This window comes from Zonotrichia albicollis, chromosome 6 (genome assembly GCF_047830755.1).
Source record: "Zonotrichia albicollis isolate bZonAlb1 chromosome 6, bZonAlb1.hap1, whole genome shotgun sequence".
Taxonomy (NCBI): domain Eukaryota; kingdom Metazoa; phylum Chordata; class Aves; order Passeriformes; family Passerellidae; genus Zonotrichia; species Zonotrichia albicollis.
The window spans coordinates 8,555,995-8,578,093 of NC_133824.1; the positions used below are offsets into that span (position 1 = coordinate 8,555,995).

General features: G+C 40.6%; 2 protein-coding genes and 1 long non-coding RNA gene across 3 annotated transcripts in view; 2 read left to right on the forward strand and 1 right to left on the reverse strand.

The window, feature by feature from the left end:
• The first annotated feature begins 860 nt into the window (after nucleotides 1-860).
• On the forward strand, nucleotides 861-7,136 carry LOC102068016 (alpha-1-antitrypsin). The gene is made up of 5 exons (XM_005483183.3): nucleotides 861-1,033; nucleotides 2,669-3,338; nucleotides 4,798-5,068; nucleotides 5,719-5,866; nucleotides 6,865-7,136. Exons 2-5 carry the CDS (start codon nucleotides 2,681-2,683, stop codon nucleotides 7,054-7,056), a joined length of 1,269 nt encoding a protein of 422 aa, XP_005483240.1. The 5' UTR covers nucleotides 861-1,033; nucleotides 2,669-2,680; the 3' UTR covers nucleotides 7,057-7,136.
• Nucleotides 7,137-7,175: 39 nt separating this feature from the next.
• LOC141729327 (uncharacterized) overlaps nucleotides 7,176-22,099 on the reverse strand; it is a 38,492-nt gene continuing 23,568 nt past the window's right edge. Inside the window, exon 3 of the long non-coding RNA XR_012580707.1 lies at nucleotides 7,176-7,764. This is a non-coding gene — a long non-coding RNA (uncharacterized LOC141729327). The remainder of the gene's footprint in view (nucleotides 7,765-22,099) is intronic.
• LOC102067522 (alpha-1-antitrypsin-like) lies at nucleotides 10,594-16,018 on the forward strand. The gene is made up of 5 exons (XM_005483180.4): nucleotides 10,594-10,739; nucleotides 11,744-12,385; nucleotides 13,036-13,306; nucleotides 13,843-13,987; nucleotides 15,682-16,018. Exons 2-5 carry the CDS (start codon nucleotides 11,758-11,760, stop codon nucleotides 15,889-15,891), a joined length of 1,254 nt encoding a protein of 417 aa, XP_005483237.1. The 5' UTR covers nucleotides 10,594-10,739; nucleotides 11,744-11,757; the 3' UTR covers nucleotides 15,892-16,018.

The window sequence follows — 22,099 nt, forward strand, 5'->3', positions numbered from 1 at the left end:
ATGACCAAGGCCATGGATCCCAGCAGGTAAAGAACGACCTCTGCAAGCAGCACAGCTGGGAACTGCTGTGCTTACACAGCTTTATACACACAGCTCCTTGGTTCTACAGTATCAAGGGGATTGTGCTGCTCCTTGCTGAACAAGTCCTGCAAAGTGTAGCAGAGGCATAGAGGGACTAAGCAGGCATTCTCCTGGCTGGCTGATCAAACCATGCATCTGAACAGCACCTCCACTGGTGAATGGTGGTGAACCTGCTTCACAGCACTTATCTGCACCCTCCTTTGGAAGATTCCTGGGAAATACATCTTTATAAGAAGGGTGAGACTCACAGTTTGATACTGCCTTGATTTATTACTGGTTAATATTTCTGGATTACTCTCTTCCATCATTTGCTATTGTTTGATGTATTTGAGACTAGGTTGCTGCTCATATACATTACAGCAGTTGCATTTGTTCAGTATTGTCTTTGGGCACTTGCAGTGATGGCACATATTTTATACAGCTTTTTCAAGTGCTGAAGTCTACATTAAGTACTTTTCAGATCTTGATAGGCTAGGAGGTCCTTAACAGAGCTCCAGAAAGAATCATATGATTGTGAGGAGACCATTATAAGACTGAATGAGGTGCCCTCTTTATTTATGAAGAAGACTCATTACTTCATGCTGGGCAAAATTGTGTCTCCAGATGAATGGTTCTATTCATCTCAGGTAGCACACAGGGTAGAGTTCTGTGCTCTTGACACCAAAGTATCATTTCCAATAAATATTTACTTAGGAGTTGCATACCCTTTGGGATGTAACACTGTACTCTACTGACCAGCCTGGGCCCAGTGGTCTTTGCTCTGTTTGGAGTGAAGGGATGTGGACACATGCACACAAGGTCCAGGAACACTGGCCTCATCAGCATTCAGCTTTGTGCTTCCAGGTAATACGTATCTGAAGCCATGTAATGTTTAACAGAGGAAAACAGCAGTACTAGTAAAGCAGCAAGAAACAGCACAGCCCATTGAGAGCACGAGTCCTCTGAATGTAAAGTAAGTACCCAGCTATCTTTATCTTAATGGCTTTGACCCAGCTGTATGGTATTTAGCTCAGTGAGTCATAAAGCACATCTGCTTTCAAGGGTGAAATCTAGTTTCTGAGTACTCAAATGACAGTTGAACTTAATTTCAAGAAATACTGAATAGCAAATTCTGAGGATTCATTGTAGCAGCTCCACAGAGTATAACTGCACTGAATATTTATCCCAAATAGCTCAAAAACATCTAGAAAAAATATGCTTCAATAACAGAAGTATTCTGACTTCTCAACTGTCAATTTTATTTATCATTACTAATTTCCCCTAAAGCTTACAATCAGATAACCAAAACTGAAGTGAATGAGTAAGTGTCTTGCTCACACTGAGATGACTCAGAATTCACAAACTGATTTTGCTGTGCTGATGTCCTCTGTAAATTCCAACTTACCCAGATCATACAGAGCAAGGCTGTAAAAAGACAAGCTGGCTCCTTTTCACACAAACCTTGGTGGTCAGAGTGCTGTCCCAGGGTGGAGAGAATTCCAGTAAACATCTCCCCTGTTCTGCTGAACCCATGTGTTTTGAGTGCCTTTACCATTGACTAGAAGGTAAGCAGGTAGCTTGTGATCTTCTACCTGAAGCTGATCTGTTACAAGCAGGACATTAGGTGAAGGCTATTTGGAGCTTTTCTAGTCACTGGTAGCATATTTTTAGTGGGAATAGCTTTTACTTGTTATCTTAGGCACCACAAATCAACCCAACATGTTCTTGGTTGAACTGGTAAAAGAGAAAGCAGTAAACAAAGACAAAAAGTGATCACAGTCACTACAAATGTCCAAGATGCCCTGATCGAGTCTTGCTGCTGAGCACTACTCTGGCCTTAGGCATATTTACCTTACAAAAGGATACTTTCCTGCTGATGTGAAGCTTGGAAAGACAGGACAGGCCAAGTTCACACTTACAGTCTCACATTCCCATGACCAGATGTGGGATACACACAAGAAGGAACCCATCTGGAAGACAGGTGACACATGAGTGGTCATTTAAAATAGACAAACATATTCTAATTCAATCAGGTATTGAAGCAGAAAAATTTTACCAGCTCTTATGATTAGCCACTTTGTATGGTAAAATGAGTCAGGAATGAGAGAAAATAGCACTTCTGAATTTTGCAATCTCATATTGTTTTCCTTTGATATAGCACTGCAGCACTGGTTTTTTTAACATAAAACTCATTCAAACTCTAATAGCATAATAGTCTTTGGAGGTCTTAGGAAAGAAGCACAAAATAATTAATCAGAAGGTTTCTAATGTGTTGCTTTGTCATAAAAAAAAAAAAAGCAGCACCTTTTCACTTCTTCTCTTCCTTGGACTCTTATTTTTCTTTAATACTCACATGTTTCTTTCCCACTAACAAGGAACTTTTGTACCTAGAGTAAAGTAGAACTGAGATAGGCAGCAATGAATAGGAATTACAGGTAAACTCAAAAGCACAAGGAATTAAAAAACGCTTCCATAGCAAAGGAGGAGGTCAGGACAGTGATTATAACAGTGATTTCCACTTGAAGGCAGTAGCAGACAGAAATAAAAGATGAGGTGTTGATACAGCCAACCTCCAGCATCCAAGACCTTTTTTTCTTTGTCCACGCAGTATCTGTGAAGAATGATGAAGGCCATGCTCCCCCTGTGCTTGCTGCTGGCTATGCTTCACCTCAGTGCCCACAGTCTGACCCAGACTGATCACCACACTGACCAGCCTGAGGCAACTGACCCCCAGGAGCTGTATTCTCTTGATGCAGATCCTCTTGAGTCCTGCCACAGGATAATCCCAAGCAATACAGACTTTGCCTTTCGGTTTTACAGGCAAGCAACCACTCAAGAGCCTGACAAGAACATTTTCTTTTCCCCAGTCAGCATCTCTGCTGCCCTTGCCCTTGTGGCCCTGGGCTCCCGAGGCAGCAGCCAGGCTCAGCTGCTGGAGGGACTGGCCTTTAACCTCACCAGCATCCAGAAGGAGGAGATCCACCACGGCTTTGGTCAGCTCCTCCGCCTGCTGAGCCGCCCCGGCAGCCAGGTGCAGCTGAGCATGGGCAGCACCCTGTTCATGGACAAACGCCTGAAGCCAATGAAAACCTTTCTGAGGGACATCAAAAAACTGTACAGAGGAAAAGCTGTCTCCAGCAGCTTCCAGAATTCCACTCAAGCTAAAAAAGAGATCAATGATTATGTAAAGAATAAAACCCGTGGGAATATAAACCAAATACTTGAGGACCTTGATCCAAACACTCTGATGGTAATTGTTAACTACATTTATTTCAAAGGTAAGTTACACAGATGCTATTTAATGCATCTGTTTTGTGCTGTTTCACCTGAAGTAAAACAAGAACACCAAGTTATTTCTGAATAATTTTTAAGTGAATGTGTTCAGATGAGACTATTATGAAAAAAATTGAAAGTTTTCCACTCTGATACCTCTTCCGCATCTAAATTTTTCTAGCACATATTTAGACTTCTAAGCATAAAAGTTCATTTACTTGCAATATTCAGGTTCAGGGAATTGCCAGAGCACAACAGATTCATGTATTGCTAAATTATTCTGGCAGACTTCATCTACTTAGTATTTTAAAAATCAAAATGTTTTCACATTGTATGTGTGAAGTAGAAAACTAAAATCTGAAGATGATGCTTAACAAAAATTGCCTAAAATTTTAATTTATTACAATCCATGACTATTACATGGGTAGGTACCTCTGGAGTTGGAGTCCAAATGTTCTGCACCTTGTCATCATATTACACACATCCCAAGAAGTATTTGAATGTATTGCTTTGAAAATTATTAACTTCTTCTTGGGTGTTCATTTGTAGCAGCATGCAGGACATACATGGAATTTCCCACCCAGAAAGGATTATTTGGAAATTATGAAGTTTTAGCAAAATACAAAAATATTTTATTTTATATACTTTATAAATTTGGGTGACCTAATCTCAGGTTTCCTAGTCTGAGCACCATACCAGAGTAAATTTCTTTCCTGGAGGGCAAGGGAGAAGGCTTAAACTTATAAAGTAACCAGAATATTGTGGAGTTTACATTCCATTATTTATTTTTTAAATTAGGCTATTTCAATTCAACATTAAAAAAAAAAAAGCCAAAAAACCATACTTACAGAATGCAAGGTATAATCCCAGTCTATTTGTTTAGTGAATGACCTTTTTTATTACACAATAAAATATCATAGAAAATTCAGTTGAATAAACATACAGAGCAAAGCATTTTGAAGACTAAAGACCTTGAGGCACTATTCCATTTACCATACTGCAGTCATGTTCAGGTCCAAAAGTTTGTTTCTCTAGCATGTGAGCTTTTCCTTGGTGCTACAAGATGAAAAACACATAAAAAACCATGTGAAGAGCATAACATGCTAACTTTTAAAAGTTAGACATCTGCTGTGAAACTTGCTTTACAAGCAATATTCTGAAAACAGTAAATCCCTGGATTCTGGTCAGTTTTCATTTGCTTCAAATAAAACATAAAGTAACATGCTGAAGTTACTTCATTTAATTTATCTGACTTAGAAAGATTGTGTACAAGTCCATAAAAAATTTAACCTGTGGTATTTAGTCATTACAAAGAATAAGATATTTAATAAACTTTGAGTACTTTTTATCTCCAAGTGTAAATATTCAGATATGGTTTTATTTATTGTAAAATTATCTGGACAATATTAATATATCCTCATTGAAATAAGTATTCAACTCCATTCTTTCTCTTTTGTTTTTAAGCTTACTGGGAAAATCCCTTCAATATTAAGGGGACTCACAAGGACTTTTTCCATGTGAATGTAAAGACCTCAGTTGAAGTGGAGATGATGACTCGAGATGGATTTTATAAAGCATACTCCGACAGGAAGCTGTCCTGCAAGGTGGTGCAGATTCCTTACAAGGGAGATGTTACAGCATTCTTTATCCTGCCCAATAAAGGAAAATTGAAACAGTTGGAACATGCCCTGACAAAAAACACTGTTTCTAAATGGGAAAGATCTCTTCAAAGATGGTAAATATAGAATTTTGATTTGATAATTTGAGGTAGTCAGAACCTGAAGTCTGAATGCTATGGTCAGGTTTTACAGTTTCTATCTTGTATTTTTGATGGGAGGTTTAAACAACAGAAGAGGTATGAAGGATCAGACCAAATTATTTTATATTTTCAGCAAAAAATTAGAATCAGCATTACTTTGTGATGAGAGATCTCTGAGGTGGGAAATTTAATTCCTTTTTTCCCCATGCATTTTTTTTTAGCTGATGCTAAGTATCACCATTTCCCTTGTCTCAGACAAAATATTGAGTGGTAATACTGCAACATAGCAGTCAGATCCCTCAGAGGGAATGGGGTGTGAATTCCAAAAGCAGAACTTTCAAGGTTAGAAAAAGAAACTTTGTCCCAAAAATGCTGGCTGCACTACTTTTTAGTGTCTCACAGAGACTGTGTTGCAGAATCATAAAAGAAATATGAACTGATATCTTTCTCCTTCCATACTTTTCTACCGTCCAGACCAGCATCTTCCTATCTTCTTTTTCTTGCCATGTTTCTTAGCTGAAAAGACTATCATTCTAGCACAGAAGAACCACCATCAAGTTAGGAATCTTCACTCCAAGGCATATTCTGATTGCAATAACTACCATACTTTGCTTTTGGATTGACAGGAGGATGGAACTGCATATTCCAAAACTTTCCATTTCAGGCACTTATGACTTAAAGAGGATCTTAATGAATCTGGGTGTAACTGAAGTGTTTTCAAATCGGGCTGATCTGTCTGGAATCACAGGAAACCCAGATGTGAAGGTTTCAAAAGTAAGTTTATCAGCAGAAACAACCATCCATGGTTTCCTTAACACCCAATTGCCTTACCCTAAGTTCACCTGTGAAATTGTACTTATTGCTAGGGCTGGCTGATACTCTGAAATAGAACATTTAGCTGATAAAGTCCCTTTAAACTTTTCCAGACTTCTCCAAGATCTGGAGATAGGGATATTTTCTTGTGTACTGTGGCAAGCAAAACTGGACGGTAGATGGAGGGATGGGTTTGGCAATTAACCAGGAAACTAAACATAGCGTATTTTCTGCATGTAGAAGTGGTGCCTGTGGGTAACTAGGAGTTGTGCATGTCTTGCATCAGCACAGTGACAGAAAAAGTGGCCTTCCTCTAACATGCATTCTACAATTTTAAAGGATTTAGAAATTGCTGTTACTATTGAAGGCTCTGTTGAGTGCTAAAAACATAAAATGGACCAGACTCGAAAACATCCCATTCCCTGAAAACATTGTGAAGATAAAAACTAGCATTTTTACAGCCATTCTGAAAACATCAGTTACAATTTTCTAGCTAGTAAAAGAAAATTACAATTTGGGGCTAGTAAAAGAAAAATATTTAAAATGCCCAACAATAATTTAACTAAAAAATTGATAGCAGTGTTGAATTCCTGGCTAAACTGTGCGCAAGTGCTGTTAGGGATACTTACAGAGCAGTTCTGGATTCCTTTTTCCTTTCCCTTTGAAACTGACATTCCCTGGGAGCTTGCTTGGTTATTTTACTTTCAATTAATTCCACAAGGTGTGCAGTTGCTAAGGTCTGCGATGCACTTGTGGTGAGGAACACTGAATGTGTATATATCTGGTTATTGAGACAACATTGCTAAAAACCACACAACAGGCTGTAGTGTCCTTCTTCCTGGTTCCTGGCTTACCAGCAATTTTTGTGAAAGGCAGCAGTTGAATTACCTTTGTGTTGATTTGAATAATTTCACACCACATCTTCCACATACATTAATTCTTGCTGTATTTTATTGTAGGCTACTCACAAGGCCCTGCTGAAGATCCATGAGAATGGCACAGAGGCTGCAGCAGTCAGCAGCATAGATTTTCTTCCTCATTCTGCTCCTCCCATTGTCAAATTCAATCATCCATTCTTGCTGTTGATTGTTGATCACTATACTCAGAGCATCCTCTTCATGGGAAAAATTGTAAACCCAACTGAAAAATGACTGGTCACTGGCTGGTCTTATTCTTTTGAATTGCATTTTATGGAATTATTGCCCAATGTGATTAAAATTATATCCCAACAGTTATTAACAAATTTCTTTTTCCAAAGAAATCAGGAAAGAGTGCAGTCATTCTTATAAACATTCTTTTTTGCTTCGTTCTTCCACAGAAAATAACTAGTGAGGTATACCTATTAGTGAATTGTGAAGAATTTCATAAATCAGCATTTTAGTGATCAGTGCCATCTTTGAAAGGCAAGGTAATATCCAGCTGACAGTATTAGTTGGAACAGTGAAAGTAAATAAATTTTGAGTGGATAAATCCAAATGAAATCTCTCCAAACTACAGACTGGCTTCTGACATTGTAGGGTTTCCAGTGGAAGGAAGGCATAGCTGCAAATTACACACTGGGAGAGTCAGTCACTTTAGACCAGGCCTAGGCACTTCCTTTGAAGGTCAAGTCTTACTCTGTACTCTCCTTTAGGACATTCACAGCTGATGGCATCCACCCACATTGTGTTGGCTTCCTTGGGCTGCCCACTACTGTAACAAACTCTACACAAATATTCTATATGAAAGCAGTGCTGGGAAATGTTTTAGTTGGCTAGATATCCAAAAGCTTCTACCAGCATTGCATTATAGATTTAGTCTTGTATTTCTTGTAAATAGAAGTCCCTTGTGGATGTTCAGAAAGGACAGGATATGAATACCTGGAAGGGGAAAAAACAAACAGTGAGATTAATCCCTCTCCAGAGTTTACATCTATGCTGGTAAATAAAGAGCTCTAAGATCTGTTCTCTAACCATGAGGTCAGCTGCCTCATCACAGGTTGTATCCACATTGCTTAATCCTGACCCTGCAGGTCATCCCATCTACTTACTGCAAATGGCCCTTGGCCTGAGCTAACTCCAAACACATTCTTAGTACTTGTTTGGAAGAATCATATGGTGCCAAGTGTCTGAAACTGTTCTGAAAGTATAAGAATGTGTCTGCAGGCTGAAGGCCAGGTCTGTTCCCCAGAGCTGCTCTGTGTACTGGGAAAAATGGAGCCACAGTGAACAACAGACGAGAGGGAAAGTGTCCCTTGACCACTCAGTCCCACAAGCTTCCCCTCTACTGGCAATTTGCATTTTTTTTAATAACACCAAGTCCCAGGTGATGCTGATAGGCCTTCACAACTGCTTCTCAGAAATGAGGGAACTGGGGACCATGATGGGGAATAAGATTTGGCAGTTCAAAAAATGCCCTCCAAAACTACATCAAGTCACAGGCTGTGAGGGACCCACGTACTTTCATGACATGGAAAGTAATTTGGGATGCCCTTTACAGAAAAAGAGAAAATTTTTACTGGAAGGAGTTATTTTTATTCTACTTATACCAGTTTTGCAATGACACCAATCTCCAGATTTTAATGGTGTTACATATGTCAAAAAGTCAATTTAGATGAACTTTTGTAGACATACCTTGAATGATACATCTTTATAGGGAAACAAGAAATGGCTGCATAAGGACTTCTGATGCAATGTGCATATTTATCTCACTGAAATTTGTTTTTACGGTCAGAAATCCTTCGCCCTGGCAAGCCTTCAAATATAACATGCAAAGCCAGCATATAATAATCAGATGACAATGCAGCAACTGAAATATGATAATCTGATGACCAAGCAGCAACAGAAGTTAATGATATGGGATGAAACTGCTCCTAGAAGGAGAAAAGTTGGAAAAGGAGGAACCAAGACACACTGCATAACTGAGCAGAGTCAGAGAGAGCAGACAGAGAGATAATGAAATTATTCCTTAATTCCTTCCATATAGACCATTATCAGGCCAATGGGAGAAGCATGTTTGTCAGTCCTTTTTATAACTCCCCTGGTTCCAAGAGAAAGAGTCTCCCTGTCCCAGCCACCACCTAGCTCAAAGCATCCAGGAACTCCACACTCTCTTCTGTGCAATTCCCCTGGATGGCTTGCCGTTTGCAAAACTACTCAAAATTTCTAGTTTGGCCTTGCATATCCCCGTGTTCTGGGGACACAGCCATTTTCAACAACAGCAATGTGCAGCCAAGTAACAAACTGCTTTCCTCTCCCTGTGTTTTTCCTGGCTGACATGCAGGTGATACCTATGTGTGGCAATTCACCCTCATTTTCCACTGCCTTCAACAGAAGCATATATTATCTGAGTCTCTATTTCTGGCACCTAGCATCCAAGGCAGATTTCCAAAGGACTGGGGGTGACTGATGGATGCATTACCCACGCTGATCTGTCTGGAACTGCTGGAAGCTGATTCTTTGAAAATGGCCATCTGTGGGTCTGCTGTAACTGCTGGTCTTAACCTTGTCTAGAAAGACACTTGGGCCAGGCTCAGAGGATCTGGTGTTGGCAGTTGTGAGCAGGGACAGAAGCAACTTTCCACTCTCGGCCTGACATGCTGAGTGCTGCTGCATCTCCTGGGAGAAAGGAGAGAGGAATCACTGCAGCAGCTTTGCTGTTCCCAGAAATCCTTCTCAAGAAACAGTGGCATCCTTCAGATGGCTAGCCAAGCATTAGGACTGGGCTGAAAGATTAATGCTATCTATGTAGGCAGGCCAAGGCTTGAGAGAAATATCTTGTCTTTGCTAGAGTTAAGCAACAGCATTCTTGCTGCTCCTGAGACTCAGTCATTTTACATAATACTGCAATAAACTTTCTCGGTACTTGCACATATCATGGAAAAAGAAAACTTCTCTGTGGGAATATATGCTCACCAACCCTGCCTCTGTCTTGTAAGAGAGAGCAGTTACATAGCAATAACAATGATGGTTGATTCCTGTGTGTAGATAAATTGTAGGTTTACCTGAGGCAAAATCATGTACATTCAATGGAAATAATTAGTCATTGCTAATTAGGATAAGTGCCATGCACCTCATCCTTAAATAACCTTCTAAATAGTTTAATTGTTCCTGTTTCAGCTTCCTCTCAGAGGGATCCTAGTGTAAGATAGTATGATATGTATGTAATTCATTATTCTCCTGCGCACAAGGAGCTAAGGTCTTCTCTCTTGTCCTCAGTTAACATTTTGCTGTGGAAAACTTTGCCCATTTCATTCTTTCATTTGTTTTCTTTTTTCAGTTATTTTTCTAGCTATGCTATGCTTTGCTTTTCACTTGAGTAGTTTCTAAAATACTCATTAATGGTCCCTCAAGAAGCTAACCGATGTTCTGAGGCCATCAAATAATGCCATTTAGGGCAGGGCAGAGCAGTTCCTCAACAAACTTGCTGCTGCCTTGGGTATTCAATTAGCTGGCATTATTGTATCAGGGTATCCAGTGCATAAAGTTCAGTGGGAGAGGCCATCCAGGTTCTTGGCCTTTTCTTAGCTTTCCGGATCTTCTCATGTTCTGTTTTCAGGAACTGATTAACCACAGTTACTGGCAAAGCTTTTCATGTACAGTTGAGCTTGAGCCAAGAGTAGCAAAGTCTCTGGTCTTTCTCTCCCTTTAGAAAGGTGAGAGGTGCTGGCATCATTCTGGCTGTGTGATGGGAAAAAGACTTTAAATATTTGATATCCAGAAAAGAAATCTTTTACTTACTCTTTGCTTTGCAAATAACTCTTATTTGCCCTGTTTAATCTTTACCAGTGGACATTAACTTAAATACTAGAAAGCACTGAATGAGGGAAGAAGCACTGTGAAAGAAGTCCAGCACAGTAAGTACCATACTATATTTTCTTAAAAGTTTTTGAATTTATGCTCTGTGTAATCCCTGCTATTTACTGCTGAGATTGTTTTGTTTTGCACAGTAATTGGAACTTACTTAACTTTTGGAAGTATTTTCTAAATGTTTGAAGCAAAATTCATTCCTTGATCCAGCCCCTAGCTATAGTGACAGAATGACAGGGATTTGAAGTCCAAAATGAATATCCAACAATCAGTACCAAGATGAAGAACAAAACCTTGTCTCTGCTCCCAGAGGAATAAATTTAGTTGAAATCTCAATGTCCCAACTATTCCAGGCAGATGCAGGGCTAATGTGACCAGCTTCATTTCTGTCTAATGTGCTTAAAGACCGGGCTACTTGCAGTCAAGTGGCCTGGAACAGAAATCAGTCTCTCTCAAAGGCAGATTTGGGAAATTATGAAATTAATTGTTACCAGAACAAAATGAATTATCACGAGCTAGAATGCCTTTGTTTTTCCTGAGTCAGTGTTTATACCCAGCATTTTAGACATGCTGAGCATAGCTCCCACACTCAGCACTTCAACAGCTTATATCTCCACTTTTCCATAATGGACATCCAGAAAAGGGGCAACCTGGAAATGACAACTCCCCATAAAAACTCTGGTGCAAGACATGAACCTGGCATTAGACACACAGCCTGAGGCAGATTCTGGGCAGAATCTCATTCTTCAGGATAAGCATACAGCTCCTATGAACAGTATTCAGACCATCTCTCTCTCCCTGAGGGCCACTGCTTGCTCCATGGGTTTGAGTTTCTGTCATTTGGGATAATTTAGATGAGCCACTATATGGAGAGTATTCTTCTCCAATATGTCACAGGATTCTTCCCCCAAAAGGACAGAAGAGAGACTGTGGGGTTATGTAGAATTTGCTTATGTCAGTTGAAGGAAAAGGAAAGGTTGTCAAATTACATATACAATGTAATACAAGGCAGATCTTTAGATCTAAAAGTTGCTCTCTTCTTTCTTAACAGAACTGTTCAGGACAATGAAGTCTGCACTGTATTTGTGTTTGCTGCTTCTTGGACTTCAAGTCCAGGGTCAACAGCAGGTACAACAAGTACCAGGTCCAGAAGAGCAGTCCCAGGCTGATCATGAAAACTTGCCTCATGTCAAGCTAGCCCCCAGCAATGCTGACTTTGCATTTAAGCTTTACAAGCAGATCAGAGATGAGTCGGGCAACAGGAACATTTTCTTCTCTCCTCTGAGTATCTCCACTGCCTTTGCAATGCTCACCCTGGGGGCCAGATCAAACACGCTCAGAGAGCTGCAGAAAGGCCTTGGCTTCAACCTGACACAGATGGAGGAGCAGCAGATTCACGAGGGATTTCAGCGCATCCTCCAGCTGCTGAACGACCCTCACCGAGAAGACCAGCTGAACATGGGCAACGCCCTGTTCATAGATAACCAAGTGGAATTGCTTCAAAACTTTTTGGATCGTGTCACCAATTTTTATTATGCTGAACCTGTTTCTAGTAACTTCCAGAATCTTCCACAGGCTATAAAGGAAATCAACACGTATGTGGAAACAAAAACACATGGCAAAATTGTTGATTTAGTCAAGAGTCTTGATTCAGAAACCGTGATGATTCTCATTAACTACATTTTCTTTAGAGGTGAGTCACAGACATGGGTAGCAGCTATACAAGTAAGCTCTGGAAGTTCTATGAAACAAAACTTTTTCACATTGTGAATATATCTTACAATCTAATTTAAAACATGTCTGTCTGTTTTTAAATTACACAGGAAAACATTTGAAAGACAGGTATGAAGAATCATTTTCTATATGAGAAAATTTTAAAAAATGAAAAAATGACAGAACCAGCAGAATTACTGATCAATGGCATACAAATTTTAAACAAGGTTCTTAGATGAAGATATTCAGAACTTATGATCATTTGTTGAAAGGCACAGGTATTTGCTGTGCAGGACATGGTCAAACAGAGATGACAAATGCATGAAAGGAATAAGCCTGAAGCTTGTATAGTTGGGGTCTGTGAAAGATTTACCATTATCTGATCAGGCAAAGATGCATCTCTTTTCCACTCCAAGCTTCAACTTATACTTTTCTTGTGGGATTTTTATTAAACCAGTTGAAAAGAGGTGAAGTTTCTTTCCATGGCCAGTCAACAAGCATATTTGAATTGAGATAGGCTTGTTGTTGTCTCTACAGTTCAAGTATATTGTTTTAGGCATCAATTAATGTGACATGCCTTTATTAGTCCCTCTGTTTTTTTCAATTCTATACTCATTCTTTTTTTCAAAGGCTTCTGGGAAAGACCTTTCGACAGTTTAATCACAAAAGATGATGACTTCTTCTTGGATGCCAAGAATTCTGTTAAGGTCAAAATGATGCATCAAAACGATGACTTTAAAGTCCACAGGGATGAGAAGTTGTCTTGCTGGGTAGTAGAAATGCCATACAAAGGAAATGTTACTGCATTGTTTGTTCTGCCTGATAAAGACACAATGAAACAGGTGGAAGATGCTCTGCTAAAAGAAACGGTATCTAATTGGTTGAGAGCACTTGAAGAAAGGTAATATTTTAATTGTGGCTTTGTTGAAATATTGAATAGGCTAAAGCTACTCATCCAGGAAAGGTAAAGCTTAGGATACCATGATGAGTTGCTAAGTACAGCTCTGAGGAACAAGCACTACTCAGCTTTTTTAACTCAGACAAGCTATCATGTAATTTCACACCAAAGGGGAATCCTCTCAGCTCCCCCAGTCACAGCTCCCAGCTGTGAGCATCCTGTACACATGTAGATTGTCCTCAGGAACCTGCCTTCAGTTGCAGGAATCCAGTTAAAAACAAAATACTATTTCTTTTTCTCCAGTCTGGATGATACTTTCCAGTCAGTCACTTTCATAAACCATCATTACCCCCACACCATGGATCAGCCCGTGGCTGGTGGGACAGGTACCTCAGTTTCTGCTTCTCCAACATGAGGTTTACCATTGTCTTAGAAAGCCAAGCCTTAGCTCCATGGGTATTTGGGATATACCTGCAATAGATACTGCTTCAAGGGATCTTGCATTAACAAACTCATATTTTTATTTATTTTTTGAAAAGAGAAATCTACTTGGATCTTCCAAAATTCTCTATCTCCGGCTCCTATGATGTTAAGAGCCTGTTTAAGAAAATGGGTGTGACAGAGGTGTTCAGTGATCAGGCTGATCTCTCTGGAGTGGCAAAAGTTCTTCTGAAGGTTTCCAAAGTAAGTATGCAAGCAGGGATGGTAATCAAGAGATTTTTCTGCTTTATTTGTATGCAGGTTTAATCCTACAAATAGGCTGATCCTACCCCTGGAATGCAGTCATGGTTAATGATGGTAATAAAGGAAGGAAAAGGTTAGGCCTCAAATGGCTGCTGTTCCTACCATTTAATATTAAATTGTTTAGTGCACAGTGATCCTACGGACTTAGCTGAAGGTCTCTGAAGAAGAAAACCACTGGAAAGCATAGCAAGAATAATTTCACAAAAAGCTGGTGCTAAAGAAGTAATGCATGGCAAGAATCATAGTTATGACATGAGTCTGGGAATAATCATTCTTATACTATGTATAAACCTTTCATTATTACATTGTCTGAGCACTTCAGAATTTATATGGACAACTGACTTGCAGGACAGGGATAGCCCCATTTCACAAGCAAGAAATGAGACAACAGACAAACAGAATGATTTCTCTAATGTCCCAAGGAGTATATGCCTTGTGTCATGAGGGAGATGAGCCTTCCCTCCATCCTTCAGTTGTGAGACCACCTCTGGAGTTCAACACATCCAGTTTGGGGCTCCCAAATCCAAGGGACACATGGACACCCTGGGGCAGAGTGAGTCCAGAGGAGGGTGAGCAGGATGGCCGTGTGGCTGGAGCACTGATGGATGAGAGGAGGCTGGGAGAGCCAGAGCTGCCAGCCAGGAGAAGGGAGGGTGAGCAGGGGGTTCTTAGCACTGCCTTAGATATTTATTAGAAAGGGAGACACAAGATGGACACAGACTCTTTCTGCAGATGAACTGTGATACAACAAGGGACAACACCAAAAATATTGAAAATTGAATATTCGGATTGGGTTTTTGTGTGTAAAAAATTCACCATGAGGGTGATCAAAACCTAGTATGGGTTACTTATGTAATTTCTGTCCTTTGAAATACTCAAATCCTGACTGGATTAAATCCTGAGTAACCTCATCCCGTGTCAGAATGACGCAGTGCAGGAGGGTTGGTGGCATTCAACAGCCTCTAGAGGTCCTTCCATCATATATTATTTGTGATTCCTTACATTCCTCACTGCGTCATGTGGAAATACCTGCATTGTAGATATGGGATTGATGCCTGGAAAGCCAAGTAAATTGGTGAAGGGTAAACAGAGACTCGTGAGAGAAAATTATAGATGCATTGCAGACAATGAAGGAAGAAAACAGAGGGCTATCCAAAACCAGTGAAATAGCTCATGTGAGTTTCTAAACATGAATTTGCTACACCTACCACAGAAAGTCCTGAAAAATCTTATCTGTGGGCTGTATTGCAGAAAGACACTCTATAAAGCTTGTCACTATTGTTTTTGCAGAGAGAACCATTTTGCTTACACAGAAATTGATGCAAAATGAAAAATTTCTTCTTTTGTGTTCAGTATTAAGGACAAAATCTTACTCTGAGAAACAACAGAATAAAAAATACCCTCTATGTTGCTCAGTCTCTGCATGCCGGCAAGTTTGACTCTGTTGAAGAAAACTTCTCCTGAAACATTGCTTGTCGTGGAAAGGCTGGACACTAGTATTTTTTTCACACAAATTCTACATTCATTCTGTGTTTTCTTTTAAGAATTAACTTCTCCCAGTGTTAAAGCAAGCAAATTTTTCCCCAGCTGCTTCTCTCTCTTCTGTGCCTAGATTATAATCTGTTTCCTTGCAGGCAATTCACAAGGCCACAGTGGATGTCAGAGAGAATGGCACAGAGGCTGCTGCAGTGACTATGTTAGGAATCCAATTTTTGAGTGCACCACTTACTCCTCCTCCTCGCATCACCTTCAACAGCCCCTTCCTGATGATGATTATTGACAAAACCACTGATGGCCTGCTCTTCCTGGGGAAAATTGTCAACCCAACAGCTAAGGAAGACTAGGCCAGAGCACTTAAACTCTCCAGTGCAGAGAGGAAAGCTTGTGCACATCCAAGGAATTTCTTTGTAAAGAAGGACTAGAACTGATCTGATGCATAATTAGCAAACAAATAAATTAATAAATCTTCTATCAAGTTCTTGTTTACTTTAGAACAGACATTTGGGTGCGAACATTACTTCTACAAAATTACTCAGCCCAAGTAGGCAGCCATGGGATCTTGAACATATACACATTTTCTGTGTAGTTATCATGGTGTCAGGGTTCTTTGCACGCAGATAAATTTCCTGCTGTTGGCTGAGAAACTTCCTGTGTCTTCCTTTTCCTGTCCTCACCTCACAAACTTCTATCCCTTTCAGCTGGGGAACCCTACTCTCTCTCCCTCTCATTCCACCATGAATCCCAGTAGTCTCCTTCCTCTTTGAATTCCTTCCATGGCAATGGTAACAGAGCCATAGAGCTTTTATACCTTTTCTCTCCTACATGGTGGATGCTCCTTGGTGAAGAATAATCCTTTTTCTTCTAGCTTGACAGCTGCCTTCTACCAGGTTCACACCTTGCTCCCTTCTGCACTCCTCACTGCTTGCTCCAGAATAAGGGGCCAAACATTTCTGGCAAGGCAAGAATTTACCTTTGTGTCAGTGAAAGCTGCACATCATTGCACAAATTATCTCCTTTACTGGTCTTGTTGCATGCACAGTAAAGCATGGATCCCTAGCACAACCAGATGTGACAAAAGCCATCCTCTGGTTCCAGAAACTGGGGACTGCATCTGGAGATCATGCCTCTGTTGTCCACATGCCAGTTGATCATATTGAACTTTACTTGCTTCAGCAAGCTTAGGCTGCCGAGTGCCTCCAAGAGGATTCTCTCCATTAAGCTGATGTTCAGGCTACACAAAGGTGACTGGGGCACCTTCCTGAGTACTGAGTGGGCAGAAGCCAACATTACCAAGAGCACCATGTGAAGGGCAAGTTGTGCTGTAGCAGATTAATTTTCATTAACTGGCAAATAAAAATAGAGTAGGATAGTAGTAAAGACAGAGTTGGAAAAAACCTTCCCCCCAACCCCTTCCTTCTCCCAAGCTCAATTTCACTCCTAACTCCTCTACTCCTCTCTCTGAGTGGTGCAGGAGAGCAGACACAGGGCCAGAGGAGTTGAGGTCAGTTTATAATGCTGCATCTCTGCCACTCCTTCCTATTTCTGGTCTTCCTCTGCTCCAGCATGATGACAGTTGACAGTGCTTCAGCAACTGCTCTGGCACGGGTCTTTCCTGCAGGATCCAATCCATCAGGAACAGACTGCTCCACTGTGATCTTCTCTTCATGGGCTTGCAGGTCCTGCCAGGACTCTGCTCCAGGGCAAGCTCTCCACAAGCTGCAACTTCTTCTCGGCCACATCCACTTGCTCTGGCATGGAGTCCTCAGGCAGCGTGGGCTTCTGCTCCACCACAGTCCTCCATGGGCTGCCCTAGGGGCACGGCTGCCTCACCAGGGGCTTCTCCAGGGGCTGCTCCAGAGTCTGGAGCACCTCCTGCTCCTTCTCCTACATTGATCTGAATGTCTGTGGGGATGCTTCTCTCATTTGTTATTTTAATGTGTTTTCCTTTTTCTCAAATGCCTTCCCCAGAGGTGCCACCATCTTGGCTGCAGGGCTCAGCTGTGTTGTGTGGTGGGTCTGTTGGAGCCCTCTGGAATGGGCTGGAACTGGTCATGTCCAGCACAGGACAGCCCTGACCTCTCCTCACAGAGGCTGCCCTGCAGCCCTCTCTGCCAGCACCTCTGCACAACCACCAGATACACAGAACCCAGTCCTCAGCTGGGATTCACAACAGGTAATGACATTTAATGGGTGGGTAGAACACTTTGATGGTGCTATTGAACTGCCAGGAGCTCCTTCACAGTGTCCCCTCAGCATCAACAGCTGGAGGGCACTTCTCCAGCCTCAGCTCTGCCCTCCTCCTTAGGAGGAGCTGGAATCAAATCAAAGAGTCCACTGAAGGGGCCTGGGGCTCCCTGACACTGCTGGAGGGCTTTAGCTTCTGGCTAGGCTGGGTCAGAGCTGCTAAATGCTTCTGCAATGTGGTTGGGTTTTGGAGAGCCCTGGCAGGTCATGTGGTGGAGACAAAACCATAGTGAGCATTGTTGCAGTGAGAGATAATAAAGCCTTTCATGTGAGCAAGCACAGACCTTTCCACAGTCCTGTGAGGGAAAAAAAAAAAAACCCCAACCTCTAGCCAACCTATTCACACAGACCTAGGCTTGCTTAATGCAAAATATTTTCTCTATAATCATCCCCTTATATCCCCCATGTGCAGATTTTAGAGAAACAAAACTAGCACTGCTCCATGGAAAATCTGAGTCAGCCATACCTGTCTAACGCATTTTCTCTCTCAGGAAAATGAAATCATTTCAGCATTGCTTGAAGGGGCAAACGTCTGCTGCTGGAGACAAGCCAAGGATTTTAGCTTTGCACAGGGCTGCCAAGCTACAAGCCTCTTCATCCACAGCTACTAATACAACTTGCTCAGTCATTGCTCCCCTCCTTTGGGAGTGCTGAGGTTTTAGGGAGCAGTTAACTGTGCTCTACTTAAGACATGTTAAAGGGAAGGCAAGAAAGAAAGTAAACAGGAAACTGTTTATATTGCCTCATTTCTTCCCTTCCCCTCTACCCAATTCTGCAAAATGAAACCCAGGAACAACTCTAGTTTTATTGTTTACTAGTAAATACTAGATAAAAGAAATAAAAGCATTTCTAAAAATCCTTAATTATCCTCCTATTAGAACTGTGAGATTTTCTTATGGAAAATAGTGCAAGATCACTTGTATCTAATGGGTTAAATGCATTTTTTGAGGGTAGAAAAATTATTTCAGCTGAGAGGATAGTTCTAAGCTATGCTTCTGTAACTTCCCTGCAACTGCAAATAAGAACAATTTAAAAAAAAGTTTTAAAAGGCAGACTAGTGATTTCTCAAATAAGCACTTAAAGTTCAAAGACTTTGTTGGAAATTTAGATGGATTTTGGAAAGGAGCTTAAAGAGTTGGAAGAGAACAGGAATGTTGAGCTGATTTGCTCAGTTATTTTAGCTCCATGGTGGAGCTAGGAGGAATATAGCAAGAACATGATGAATTATCAGAAAAAGTGAAAGCTTTACAGATGTTCAAGAAATTCTTCCTTAAAACCAAAGGCAGCACATTGGCTCAGCTGTAGATATCCTGAATCAACTCTGGCTGAAACTGAAATGCTACCAAGAGGAAAACCTATCACCCTGAGCCAAGGTAACTCCAGCAGAACGAGAAACTTCATGTTTTCAGGAGCAACATGGAAAGAAGAGAAGTGGGAGAGTAAAATCTCTCTGAAGAGTACAAGGAACCTTTGGCCACATTTCAACATACCAATACTTCAGATACACTGACCCACAGGAGAGAAATTGTGGTGCCAGCACATGGAGTGGGCTGCCCACATATTGTGGCCTGGTGTAAACAGGGATAAATAGCCTCACCTCAACCTCCAGCAGCATAGCAGCTAAAGGTAACTGGTTAAAATCTCAGTGATATGCATTTTGATGCTTGACAACTTCCCTTGTTCACTAAAAAAGTAGCATCTACCCCAACCATACTGGAATACTGGGCATCCAGGAATATTGGGCATACAGGATGCACAATGAGGGGTAAAATTAGACTGTATTGACTTTGCAATGTTTGACCTCCATTTTGCACAGACAGGTCTGTCTTTGCCTTCATTAGTCATCTGTCTCTGATGTTTTTTGGTGTCAGTGCCCTCCTTGAGAAAAAATGCATTTCTGAAGTGTTTAGAGACAGCAGTACTGTAGCTGAAATCACAGGACTTCTGACCTAAAACCCCTCACAATCATTCCTAAGTGGAGATGGAGATTATCTGTGCAGTGCTTTTATTTTGTATTTCTGAACAGTTTGACCTGACATTCAGCAAAATTAAGGCTTTTGAGAAGCAATAGGGAATGTTGTAGGCAGCAAGCTGTCATATTTGAAAAGTAACATATTGCACTTCAAAGTTATAAAGTTATTGTGAAATGTCTTGATTTGTCTGAAATGCACGTATTGATATAAGAACCATAAATAGCCACCAAATCAGAAAAAGTCTGAAGGAAAACCACTACAATTTGCCCTTGGCTAACATAAAATCATACATTAAAAAATTAAAAATGCCTTTCAGTTTACTGAAGTACCACTTTTGCAACTGCCTTGCAAGGAAGGAAATGCATCTGGGGATCTCAGGATCTGGAGCTCCTTGATGACTGAGGATTCAAGCAAAGAATTTCTCACGAGCCTTTGGGAGAACTGCTAGCTTAGCCAATATCTATTACATGCACAATCACATGGATGTTCTTGCCAGCTATATTTCTTTGAAGATGTGCCAGTACAGGCAGTACTAAAGGGGCACATCAGGTTTTTAGTCTTCTAAGACTGTTAAGTCTTGCTAGCTCTGGTAATATTTTCCATGAAAATTGTTAGTCCTCATTTGTAAATCTGTGAGTCATTAGGCAAGTACATCACATCTACATCAAAATTTTGCATGCCCACATGCTCTGTGGATGTCAATGGGAGATGTAGCCAGCTGTATTGATTGTGTGTACTGCAGGTAGAATTGACTTTAGCATTTAAGTATGGCACTGAAAAGGGAAACAGAAAATCACAACTTCTGTCTAATTTAGGAATACAGCTGTTATTCCAAATCTCTGCAGGGTCTGTGTCACTCACTCATGTACAGTGCATTTACACCACCCTTTGTTCAACTCTTATTGAAATGCACAAAACTGAGCACTATCTCTTCTGTTCTGTGAGGGACCCTCTGCAACCCTGCACATTCACCTTCAGACCTGAAAAATCAATATCTGAAGTGCTGTGGAAGTGTTCTGGAAGTCCAGAAAGGGGTCAAGCTGACCCTAATAGAGCAGTTCATATGGAAGAACCAAGTCCCTGAAAGAGCAGATGGCTTTGGTTCAAGATTGAGATGCAGATTTCCTTGCTGAGGCCCACATGTGCATAGAGATGTGAAAGTGAGAAAGCAGTATCAGGATTCCTTCTCTCTGACATCAATTTTGAACAATTTAATTTCCCATCTTGCAGACTGTTTGGTGTGAGAATTTCTGGTAGCTTGTAAGGGTTGTAGGTGGGAAGTGGGTTGTGTAAATGTCCTCTCATAACTTTTAAATTAGTTGGATGATATCAACAATTCCAAACTAAAATAACCCAACCACTTAAATAAAATTCTGAGAGCTGTCACTTTCCCATCTACATCCTTATCTCTTGCACTCCCTGTGGTATTACAGAAGGAAAGTAAATTAGATAAAAGCTAAACATGAGCCAACTGTCTGACTCAGCCACTGAACCACATGTTGTAAGGATTCAGAGGAAGAATTCTCTATTGTACCAAAAAAAGAAAGGCTTTATTAGTTTCTACAGGTTTCCAAAAATGAGACAGCTTGATCTGGAACTGATCTGAAACTCATGCAAGGGCCTCAGCAAAATTACAGAAACAACCAGAAAAGCAATTTAGAAAACTTGCTTTCCTAAAACTGCAGACTTATAGAAAATCGCTTTCCATGCCTTTCACCAGAAATATTATTAGCTAGTAAAACTTTCAGAGCACCAGTAATTATGAGTACTGCTTGGTGAACCCAACCATCTGGTTACAGGATAAATAAGCCATTGCAGAAATAAGATTTCTGTGGTCAAGAAAACCCTAAAACAAACCTGGTTAAACAGAGGTTCATTGAATATTTCCTAATGATTCCTCTCTTTTTTCGTTAAGCTTCATTTTCTGCTGTTTCTCAAAGGTCTCATGAACAAAGAATTTCATTATAAAATTACCCAGGATCATGGCAAAATATCAGTTAAAGCCCAAATGAAGACCAAACTATGTAAATATTATAGTTAGCCTCATAAGCATTGAGTGGCTGCCTGCCTGGGTGGTGAAATCCCATAGGCATAGTAAATCTTTTGTTTATTTTACAGAAATGAAATGTAGGAGAAATAGAAGGCCCTTTGGAATTACATGCTATAAAACCCAGAAAAAATTCATTGGAATACAAATTTTTATTGGTTGCTACGTTTACATACACTAGAGGCCAGAAGAGGACAAATGCCTTAGCAATACAAATGTAGTCTGGTCTCTTGTTTTTCATACAATACTACAAAGGCAACACATCACTCACCCTTCTTGAAAAAAGTC

Bases quoted from the DNA above. Each gene is read 5' to 3' on its own strand.
- LOC102068016 (XM_005483183.3), top strand. From the start codon at position 2,681: ATGATGAAGGCCATGCTCCCCCTGTGCTTGCTGCTGGCTATGCTTCAC. The intron at 3,339-4,797 runs GTAAGTTACACA...TTTGTTTTTAAG, and splicing joins TAACTACATTTATTTCAAAG to CTTACTGGGAAAATCCCTTC. The intron at 5,867-6,864 runs GTAAGTTTATCA...ATTTTATTGTAG, and splicing joins CAGATGTGAAGGTTTCAAAA to GCTACTCACAAGGCCCTGCT.
- LOC102067522 (XM_005483180.4), top strand. From the start codon at position 11,758: ATGAAGTCTGCACTGTATTTGTGTTTGCTGCTTCTTGGACTTCAAGTC. The intron at 12,386-13,035 runs GTGAGTCACAGA...TTTTTTTCAAAG, and splicing joins TAACTACATTTTCTTTAGAG to GCTTCTGGGAAAGACCTTTC. The intron at 13,307-13,842 runs GTAATATTTTAA...TTTTTTGAAAAG, and splicing joins TTGAGAGCACTTGAAGAAAG to AGAAATCTACTTGGATCTTC.